This window comes from Erpetoichthys calabaricus, chromosome 3 (genome assembly GCF_900747795.2).
Source record: "Erpetoichthys calabaricus chromosome 3, fErpCal1.3, whole genome shotgun sequence".
NCBI lineage: Eukaryota > Metazoa > Chordata > Cladistia > Polypteriformes > Polypteridae > Erpetoichthys > Erpetoichthys calabaricus.
The window spans coordinates 99,935,342-99,947,444 of NC_041396.2; the positions used below are offsets into that span (position 1 = coordinate 99,935,342).

The 12,103-nt window shown below is 34.0% G+C and overlaps 1 protein-coding gene across 1 annotated transcript in view; it reads right to left on the bottom strand.

The window, feature by feature from the left end:
* Positions 1–12,103, bottom strand: part of trdn (triadin) — a 456,738-nt gene that overhangs the window by 342,072 nt on the left and 102,563 nt on the right. Inside the window, exons 3-4 of the mRNA XM_051924220.1 lie at positions 5,437–5,574; positions 2,021–2,050 (exon numbers count right to left, since the gene is read on the bottom strand). Coding sequence (XP_051780180.1) covers positions 2,021–2,050; positions 5,437–5,574 — 168 coding nt within the window. The remainder of the gene's footprint in view (positions 1–2,020; positions 2,051–5,436; positions 5,575–12,103) is intronic.

Genomic DNA, 12,103 nt, shown 5'->3' on the forward strand with positions numbered 1-12,103 from the left:
AATTTTCCTAACGTGAACAAATAATTGCCAATAATTGAAATAGAAAACAATGTTATGTGTTCCCTGACCCCAAAGAATGACCTCCATTTCTGCTCAAATAGCTTTAAAATACATGTAAATTGAGCATTGTTTTAATAACTATAGCAATCAAAGAGGAGGAAAGATTGGGAGCATGAGCTGATTACAGCGCGTTGCCGCACCCACTACACAGCGAACCACCCAGATTGGGACCCAAGTGCAGTGAGTGATACCTCAGCACCACACTGGAACAGTGTGGGGTTCCTTTATATGGTGGCTGGAGTGCCAATCCTACCATCAACCCCCAAGTTTTCCCTGCAAGTTGGAGGACCTGCAGGGCTGGACAGAGTAATTGCAGGTTAAGGGCCTTGCTCAAGGGCCCAACAGAGTGGAGTCACTGCTGGCATTTATGGAATTTGAACCAACAACCTTCCAATTACTGGCACAGATCCTTAGCCTCAGAGCCACCACTCTGCCCAGCCATTCAGTCTTTGTCTGGAGTTCTTCCCCCAGCATTGTACTGGACCAGTGACATCACTAGACAGCTGTTTTCTGTCGACTCATATGAAAACAGCTGTATCATTTCATGGTGCACTTTTTCAAAGCTCCTATGTGAAAAAGTATTATTAAATGGTAGAAAATTGTGACTGGTCACCTTCACTAGACCTGCAATGCATGCAGGATCAGAATGATGAAACGTTCTTTACAACAAGACAAACAATTTTTTTGGGCAGGCGCCACCCATTAACAATTAGATGGCTACATTGCATACCATACCTATATGATTGCAAAGTGATGAAGTTCTTATTAAAATTGTCCTAAAATTCATAAATGTGTACATGGTTTAGAAAAGACAACTCAGACATGTTAAGACCTTACCCTTAGTCTGCAGTTTCCCTATTGGCTCATTTAACACCAGGGTTATGCTGCTTCAACCAAACGTTTCCCAGACAGGGTCTTATGTATTGAGGAGTCCATAGCCAGGAACACAGCTTGGCAATTATGTGATAATTCTATGATTAAGGTGATTATTTTGGTGCATCACTCTATGAAGTGATTGAATTACATTAGCTACTAGTGGAACTCGTCTTAAAAGGGAGAAGCTTATTCTGATTTATCTGAGCACAAGTGTTCAGATGAAATGGAGCCAGTCTTTACAGTCACATGTTACATTCCTATTTGTACAGATACTAAGTGGCACTTATGGAGCATGCAAGGCCCAATGTCCAGATTTACAAACCAGATAACTTTGGAAACATGAACAACATTGTTTCCCTTCAGCACCAGATGTTGATTTGTAACAGTCCAGCTTCTCTAGTATACAAACAGAAAGCTGAAATTTTCTCATTTATCATGATTTTACATAACAGGAAATTTTCTCCTACTTCCACTCTGATATCTAAACCTACTGACAAACCAGATATTCCTATTGGGACAATAAAAATAAAAATATAACTTAAATAAAGACTCATTGAGAACCGAATAAAGGGGTGTGTAGGTATCAGAGTACATCAAAAACCAAAGAAGGCAATTATCTAAAGAAAAAAAATTGGGGTTATGAAAATACTAAAATACTTGTGTTCAGATAATTAAGAAGTATTATTATGAATATTGTTTATAAATGGTGCATTTATAGTTTGCCACATTAAAACAACTTATCTTTACTTTTTTAAATAGAGAAATACATTTTTTTATTTTTTTATTTGGCATGTACATTTTCTGCATTTTGCTTACATGGAAAGTGGGTGTACTGAATTTCCAAACAGAAAATACAAAATAAACATTGATATCACTAAATTAAGCACTCAGTTGTAAAATTAATTTGAAGAAATTGTACAGAAATATGTACATTCACATATATTATTTGATTCCACTATGTTTATTTTACAAAAGTCTTACAGGTATTGCTCTCAATGAAAGGTAACATACAGTTTAATTTTAATAGCTTGCTAATTTAAGTGAAATTTTTACTTTAGCAGTAAAAGAAAAAACACAAACAAACCTCTCCTTTTCAAATGATGGTCCAAGTCACCTAAATTATATGAAAAACAAGAAAAAATAAATTATTACTAAAAGAAACAATAGTATAGAGGAGCTAGCAGTCTTAATGTAAACTTACAGTTACTTTGAGCTTTAAAGATCACCATGTAACTTATTGAAAACATTCATGCAAAAGTAAACATTAGTCATGCAAAAAAGAAACAGATGACCAGTGTAGCTGCATGCACGTTAATACACGACACTTTAAAAGTAACTGTCATTCAATAAAAATTGCCAAACTACACATAACATTTAGGCTGATGTTTTTCATTCATTCTTTAATTTCATTTTCAAATTCAAGTTTATAGTTGCTTCTTAAACCAGTCTCACACAGTAATTCAGTGTGTATGTAAGATATTTAACACTCCGCAAAATTCATATTTACTTTTCTGTATCAAAAATGTAACTCTAAACGCTGGATACGTCCAATTTTATATTTTCAGAAAACTTCTAATATGGCGTTTAACTTCCAGGTTTTTAGAAATGTTTATTTGGCACCATATAAAAATGTGTTGGAACACCACTATTGCAAAACCAACTTTGTCACAAACTGTACGTTATTTGACTTTTTTTTGTAATTTAATGGGGCCTTTTAGTGTAATACTAACCACAGCTTTCATTGTTTCATGAATGATTAATTAATGTATCATAGTTTATTAAATTTATATATTGATAAATCCATAGCTAGTTATGTTGAAGTTTTTATTCTTCAATAAAGGATTTTTTTTAAGTGTGCAATACATTATAGCATTACTGGAAATCATCTTTAATAATGTGTATTGCAACTTTATGCCCTTTCACAAATTAGTTACGTTTTAAGTAAAACCTAAAAGGTCAGTTGTTTATCCAGAAAATATTTCACATGAGTTGCAAAACCAACTAACTGGTACTCCAAAAATGGTGTTCTACGTAACTAAGTATCATTGACATTGGTTGTTTTCCATCCCAGAACTAGTATTTGTATTTATTTGTGAACAGAGTTTCTAAAAAATGGAGAACAAAAATCAGTGTAGTCATTCTATATGAACAACTCTATACTGTGGAGTTGCAAAATCTGAAGTTGTCAGATTTGCAATGTTTAACTTTATGAATTTACTTTAAACAGTTTTTCTTTTTCAGATTTACCTTTCAAATCCATCTATATTCAGAAGTTTGAAAACTTTTACTGAATTATGTTATGTTGGCCTAGCCAGTCAGGCTTTGTCCCCTCATTCTATTCCAAGCAAAAAGACAAAGATAGCAGCATACATATGACAGGATGCCAGCCAGTCAGTGTTTTATTTATTTATTTGTTTATTTGTCAGTACCTAAACCAGACATTTCTTGGACTTGTCGGCATCTCTTCTTCAACTATATGACTCTGTAGTTTGTTCTTAAATCTTACAACCCTTAGTATAAAAAAAGTCTTCTTGATTTCCATCTGATTTCCCCTTCCTCTTAACTTCTTAGGTAGAAAATGTACTATTTAGCTGAAAGAATTTAGCTGGATCAAATTTAGATGGACATTTCTTTTGATTTCGACAAGTCTATGGTGATGCAGGTGTGGATAAAAAAACATTTCATTTACATTTCTAAATAACTATCAAATGTTCAACAGGCTTCTCTGAACATCCAAATCATTAAACTCATTGCACCCCATAATGCCAAAAGATCCTATTGTAAGCATATTTTAAAAAGTAACTAGCAAATACTATTTTGAAATGTATCTATGTAATAAATAGCTCTCTTACATCAGAACTCCTCACCTCAAAGCTTCCCAACTAGTAAATGACTTACCAATTATCGCATACAATGTGTTATAGTAGAACAATAAAAGCAAAAACTTTGCAGATTTACAGCAGTCATTGGCTGAATGTCAAAAATGTATTTCAAAAAGCTGTTACACTCAACGTTTATAGTACAATATTTATGTAAAATGACACACATATATAAAAAGTATTTAAAGTGAGTAGAGAAAAACTATTGCATGCAAGATCTTTTTGAAAATTAAGAGTGCCATTTTCGGCATAATACATGCAAAGAAATACTCCAGATATCGTTCTCCAATTACACACTGTATGCACATGCCATAACATGTAGTTAATAGCAAATTCATTAAAAGCATACACTTTTTGGATCGCTGATATCTCAAGAGAGAAGAAAAGTACTGAAGCAGCCAATTCAGTTTACTGTGTTGAAAAATGTAAGTTTTTAGACTATGAATAAAAGAGTACATCTATAGGACATGTAGTGCTCTGCCAGAACAGAATGAAACATTTACTGATGTTATCCCCTGTGTTGTATATTTTCTTAAGAGCAGCCAGCAGTTTCAAAGTTAAATCAGTAAGCGTAACACAACACTGTTTCCATTTCTTTGAATGCTGAAGATAACCAGCACTCTGTAAATATGGACGCAGGACAGTTGCCTCCTATCTCTTTCAGCTTTTCACATTTACTGTGTAGCTAGAAAACCTTGTACATAATACAGTAATCATGCAACCAACTTCTAAATGACCTTAAGTGTGTTTTGTAATAGGAAGCATTCATAATTAGTAGTAAAATGTGTTAGGCCAGAAATAAAAACAATTTGCAAATCTGTCTACATTATGTGACCTTTTCACTCTAGAACAAGTAGCTTTGATTTGTTAACTTTTAATGTTTTGCATAATTATTGGAAATTATAGTTCTCTCTGCTCCAGGAGGGAATTACTTACAGTTCTTGGAGATTTTTAATGATGGGTTTACTGTAATTTTTTGCTGTTAAAATAAAACAAACTATATAATATACTTACCTATATATAATACATGTAGTACAAAGTGAATGAACACTGCCCTGCTTTTTTGTTTACTTATTGATTTATTTTGCAGATGGCATGAATATTTTCCTTGTTTGTAATTCCTGTACGCTTAGACAACACACCTAAAAGATTCACGTTCAAAATTCCAAAATATGCTGTAACATAAAACTAAATGTTGAATGGGGATTTCTAGAAATGTCCAATTTAATGAATATGTAATAAGAAGAATTTAAGGTTTTTATTTTTAGTTTATTTAGCTGAATATTAGGATTTACATAGACTTTACTGATTCATTACAGTCATTTAAAGTATTCCTAAAAATCTTGCATTGGAAATGGAAGTTTGATAAAAGGCTGCATGCTGCTAACAGAAAAAAAAATTTAGACCAAAGAAATTTCATTCTTTTTGGCAGAGCATATACACTTGGCAATGTACGATATACTATATTCACATAACAAAAACAATAACAGAAGCTTTCTTCTTGATCAAATTAAAATGAATTTAAAGGTTAAATGAAAATATTTATTTTAGTAATATTTTAGAGCAAATGTGAAGCTGTCAAGTGAATTAGATATTGAGTACTGTTGCAATATTTCTGTACCTTCATCATCATCATCATCATCGTCTGGTGATACCATATCAGAGATTATGGACATGACACCATAAATCCAATCAGTGGATTCTTCCACCACTTCATCTATGACTTTCATTGGGTCAGACCTGAGCTCATCTATACCCCCTAAGTGCATGGTTAAAAAAAAAGCAATGTAGTAAGATTGAAGAGGAGAGTTTAAAAGATAACTAGATTAAAAGTAACATTTTCTTAAAAAACAGAATGTTATATTTTATATGTCTTTAAGATGTGGTGATTTACAGAGTGAAGGCTGCCCCATACTAAATTAGTGTTCAATTTTTTGTGCACCTGATACGTTTTGGTGAGACACAAAACTGTAAATTTAAAAAAAAAAGCAGCATAGTGAAGTAAATAATGATATAATGTAATCAGTAAAAGTAAAAAAATACCTTTTTAAATGAATAACTTTTAGTTTAATTACAAAAATAAAATTAAGACTTTTTGCTTTATTGAATTCCTTTATATCAAAAAATCTGTTACCGAGAATGGGAAAGAAAAAATTAAAGGAATACATATACATTAGACAAAAAAGACTAAAATGCATATCATCATGTATTTTAAAATCATAAATGATTATTAAATAATATTCAGTGATAACATTTTTCATTAAAGATGTCTTTGTCAGAGTTAGAGGATAGGACATCCTGGATACAGTAAGCCTTGGCAGAAACAGTGCAGAGTAGCACTCCCACCTCCAGTCCAAATGGATACCCATGCTGCTAGTCATAAGAAAACTAAACACTGCTCAAGTGGGAATGTCAGCCATTTATTATGGAGATCATCAATACCAAAATAATATTTACAGTATTTGTATTTGGCCATACATTTCATTGGGAACTATTGCCAACTGAGTATTGTGGGCACTAGGTAAGAATGTACATTCATTCTGCACTTTCCTACTACTTATTATAAACAGAGTTTTCTACTGAAAATCTTTCCCCCCAAAAATGTTATTAAATAAAACTGTATGAGCAACAGTTAACAATAAATTTAATCCCATTTTGTTCTTAACTTATACATACCGTAGAAATGAATATAACTCAATTCTGTCATTTAGTAGACACTGTTTTGTGACATGGTTCACTAAAAATATTTATTTCACCTTGCTGTACATAGAAAACCCTAATTTTGGTTGATTTACATAAATATTAGAAACACTTTATACAGTATATTATACAGGACGACAATAATAATGGAATGTCATATTGCATCAATATACACAGCATTAATCAGCATGGGGTTTGTGGGCAAATAAATGTTAAGAAGTAAGGGATAATTTTAAAAAAATTAAGTATGATCATACAGTCATTGTGTTAAGTGACAAAACATTTTCATTGAGATGCTGAAAGAAATGCCTGCCTTTTTTTTAAAGGGACCTGTGTGCTTCTTTGCTGTATTAAAACAACACTTTAAACCAAACAAAAATGAATAGATGCATTGTAATATAAACATTATTTAAGCAGTTGACCGAAATTGTGTTATTGATAGATACCAAATTGTTAATATGGATGTAAAACATTTACCACCACTCTGGCTGCAGTGTCTTATAAAAAGACGGCAAAATAAATATGACAACGACCCAAAAATTGGCAGGTATTATACAGAAATACATGCAAGCCTGAAAATCAACGACCAGATTTTCAATTGATTACCTTGACTCTTTGTTAGTTGTCTGCATGAAAAAAACAAACCAAACCTTAAAGAATATTACTGCATGCAGCATCCAAGATAGATAGATAGATAGATAGATAGATAGATAGATAGATAGATAGATAGATAGATAGATAGATAGATAGATAGATAGATAGATAGATAGATAGATAGATAGATAGATAGATAGATAGATAGATAGATAGAATTGTTTGTATTGAATATTTTAGGAATGTTAGATAATGTTCCAATTGAAGATTCAGTTTACTGAAATAAAAAGATACTTATAATAATGAGATCATTTTTAGAACATAAGAAAATATGTTGCAATTTTATGAGTTCAGGAAATGGTAATCTGCAAACTTTGTAACTATAGTGTACTTTCTGGTCTTAAAAGAGTCTTTTTCTGTATTTTTTTATGAGCGGCTTTGCAAAATGCTTGTTCTGTCACACTTTAGCATTTTAGAAACCACAGCATTCTAAAGTAGTTCAAATAAATTAGTATAAGTCACCTTGATAAATGGATAACTGTCTGGTTGCTATATCTCTGTCATTCCAAAAGATGCTGCCTCACAAACATTTTTAGTAATAAAATGCATTGCATCTGTCATTCCAACAGATGGTGCATTGCAAACATTAACACTGCTTTTACGAATTCCACACCGATTTGATAGATTTGACAGTCAATTTGTCACTTTAGACAAACAACGATGGATGTGTTAGAAGTGCACAGAGAACAACAAAGATGCATCTATGCAGATCCATGATGAGCAATGCACTTAACAATGTGTTGCATAAAAGTAACTCTAGAAAATTGTGTGAAAAAATGAAATGACTATTATCGTTATTTTAATATATTATTCAAAAATATTTTGTTTAATCCACAGATTTATTTGCTTAACAAAACTTTCATAACACTTCACAGGGGTGTTGCATTTTACTGAATCAGGTTTTCATTTGTTTGATATTTTTAAATAATGGCAGTACTTATAAGCATGAATATTACCCTGATCTTGACAATGGAAATGTCATAAATTAAATTGAATTGTTTTAGTTTACTTCATTTTTTCATGTTGATCATTTCCTGAAATTTTACTAGTATTAATTGAAGTGCTAGGTACTAAGGAAGTGAAGACATATCACTTCATTCTGCAGATACACCCATTCTACAGTCATATTTTACACACACTATTTATAGTTTACGAAAGTTATTAAATCGCATTACTAAAAGGCATTATATAAAAACAGTATTGTTAATATATTTACTGCAGATCTTATGGGGTATTAAAACAATGTGTTTAAGATGAGTGTTTACTCCAAAAAAAAATTAGTTCAGTTATGCATTCCCAAAATGGCTTCAGTTTTAAACTCAACAGCAATTAGGAATCACAGCAAAGAGATGAATGCACCACAGGATCTCTTGCCTCTAGGGCTCTCTGCTTCCATAAATGCTTTGCTGAGACCAGGCTGATGTGCTCCTGTTAGGATAAAAAAAAATGTGCAGGGAAACGGTCAGAAGGGTGACCAATGTAAAAGCCTAACATGCAGTGTGTTTGCTAAGAATGTTAGTAAAAGTAGCAAAGGTATGCAAAGTACTTTCATACATGCAGACAGATATATTCAATCTTTCTATCTTTTAAGCTTTGGTTATATGAAAACTGAAATAGGTTTCATTTCTAGAGAGATTTAAAGACAAGGCGTGTTAGAAATACTGCAGGAGTCAATTCATGACAGTTCAGTTCATGGCTTTATTTGCCTACTTTAAGAACCATTAAGTCATTTTGGTTGCACAGTTTGATGTTTAAATAAAATTTCCATGGAAATATGTGCAATGCAAGGCTGGGAAACACAACAATGAGAAACACCGGCACTAGTGGTTGTTACTAATATAATATCATATTATGTTTGCTAATTCATGGACTGTCAAAATACACAAGGAGCGGAGCTGAGATTGATATTATTACGCCATTATGAAAAATTGTATAATATTGTAATGAAACAAGCACTGAAATTGCAATAAATACAGCAACCTAACTGTTCAAAGCAGAAATTCAGCACAGATTATGTGAAGGTCATTCCCTGTTTTTCTTCTGTGCCCAGCTTGTTCAATCCATCTGTTATTGTCAGCACTGCCAAGGTCTGATCAAGAGTCACAGTCATGTATTTTTTTTAAACATTGATATTACAATTTTCTTTAACCTATAACTTAGAAACACAATTTGGGCCAATAAAATAGAGTTAAGCCACCCAAATGAAGTTTTACTTTTCAATCCTCAACTCTACATATCATCATTTAAAATCACAGATCGTCCCTTCAGTTCACTATTGATTCACTTTTTTTTATCTACTCTTTTCATTACAGTAGAGAGGTGAGTCACCATCTGTCCTAGCAAAAACAAAAACAATGTAGAAAACAGCCTTTTGAAACACTTGCTATTCAGGACGTTAAAAAAAATTCTTAAGATTCAAAAAAAATAATATGACATACCAGACGATTTATGTTAAAATGGCATGCTTTCGTAAGACTCCATTGTGATACATAATGTACCTTGATTTATCAACCATGCCATTTGCTTCAGGGTAGTTGGATTAATGTGATGTCAATGAGTTTCTGTTATTTTGTAAACTGTTCGCCCCTTTCAGATTTTCTTAGTCTTATATTTTTACATTGAAGGTTATTAGTTCAATCACACTAAACCTAACAAAAAGTACCAAAGAAAAGGATTAGCAACACATTGAGGATATCATAACTTTGTTAATAGAAAAATAAGTGAAGCTTCTTTATGACCTTGGTTATGAAATCAGCAGCCTTTTAAATGTATCACAGGTAATTTAATAATTCATGTGTACTATAAAATGTTGTTTCACTGTTTAGAAAAGTGAGAAGATATTTCAAAAGTAAGATATGAAGCCACTAACTTTAGAGTTTGCATGACCTGTCTGAATAAGCATAATTGTAAATATATATAATAATAATAATAATAATTCATTTTATTTACAAGGCACTTTATATTTGTAGTAAACCTCAAAGTGCTACATGAAAAAAAATAAACAAAGACAACAAAATAAAAACAAAGAGAAAACAATAATTAGAGACAATTTTGTTAAAATGCTTTCCTAAATAGAAAAGTCTTTAGCTGTTTCTTAAAACAGCCCACAATCTGCTGTGTTCTCAAGTTCTCTGGTAGGGCATTCCAGAGCTGTGGAACAGCAACTGCAAAGCTCGGTCACCCATTGTACGAAGTTTGGTCATTGGTGGGCGAAGGTGATAGGTATTTGCAAGACGAAGGTTTCTTGTGGTGGATTGTAATATAAGAAGTTCCTTAAGGTATTGTGGAGCATTTCCATGAATAAACTGGTAAGTGAGCAAACAAAGTTTGTATTCAATACGGAGGTGAATAGGGAGCCAATGAAGTGAATGAAGGATTGGTGAAATATTTTCATATTTCCGCACCCTCTTTAGGATCCTTGCAGCACTATTTTGGATTTGTTGGAGCTTTTGAAGGCTCTTACTGGGGATCCCGATGTGGAGTTCATTACAATAGTCCAGCCTGGAGGAGAAAAAGGCATGAACCAGCTTTTCAGCATCACAAAGGAAAGACAGGGATGGAGTTTGGCTATGTTTCGAAGATGAAGGAATGCAATTTTACAGAGGTGATGGACATGCATATCAAATGGCAAATGAAAGTCTAATTTGACACCCAAATTAGTAAGAGAAGGGGAGAAAGTAATGGTATGACCAGAAAAGGAAATACAATTTACGGAGGAACAAAGTTGATGGGGGGTACCAATTAAAAGAGCTTCAGTCTGTCCCCCGCAGCTTCGCCCAAGTAGAAGTGAAACAGGACAAACTTTAAAAATGAAATAAAAAAAATGTAATTCAACGTCAAACATTGGCACTGTATCTGATCGTGTTCAGCTCTGAAGGACAGCGTCCCCCGTATGAGGAGAAAAGCATGTGGCTGTTATATCTGTGGCAATCAGCAGCTACCTTCTAAAACACATGTAACTCTGACCTCTCTCTCAAAAACATCAAACGTTGATAATATCTGTTGAACAAACAGGTATCGCTAGCTAAGCAGAGGCAAGGTATGCTCCAACACATGGTCAGAAGAAGAGTGACTGAAATGGAGGCTGGCGCATGAGTGAGGAGGGCCCTGCCCTGATTCGTGCAAATAAATTGGTCCCACAAGCGAACTATTATACTTAGTGTGATGAGCAACGTCGTAAAATCAAACAGAATGCTCAAGCAAATTATAGAAAAAGACCTGATCTAAATCCGTTAAGTAGTTCTCTCGTGAAAAGGGGACAGACATGCATACAGACAGACATTTTATATATATTGTGACACGCGGCTGGGGGTGGTACCCAGCTGGGACACCCAAGAGGACTGGAGGAGGGTTCATGCCTCCTCCAAACCACGAGGGGGCGACCACCCTGGTTGCTGTGGGGACCACGGTAACAGAGCTTTGCAGCCCCAATGCCTGGAGAGCCCTGGACCTCAGCACTTCTGCCACACCAGGAAGTTCTGGGGGGAAGAGGAGCAGGGACACCCGGAGTGCTTCCGGGAATGCAGCCGGCACTTCCGCCACACTGGGGCGTGTCGGTGGAAGATTGCCAGAGCACACCTGGAGCACATCCGGGGGACAATAAAAGGGGCCGCCTCCCTTCATTCAGGGCTGGAGTCGGGTGGAAGAGGGTGAGGTCTGGGAGAGGAAAGAGGCGGCCTGAAGAGAGGAAAGGCAGTGTGTGTTGGCCTGGACTTGTGGGGTGATTGGTGCTGTGGCACTGGGTTGTACACTTCATATTCTGTGTAAATAGTGTAAATAAACGTGTGTTGGGTGACATGAACATGTCCGCCTGTCTGTGTCTGGGCTGCTTCCCACTATATATATATATATATATATATTTGCAGTTGGAGATCCACAAAGGGAGAAAAAACGAATCACGTATCATAAAATAGTTATACAGTATATATATATAT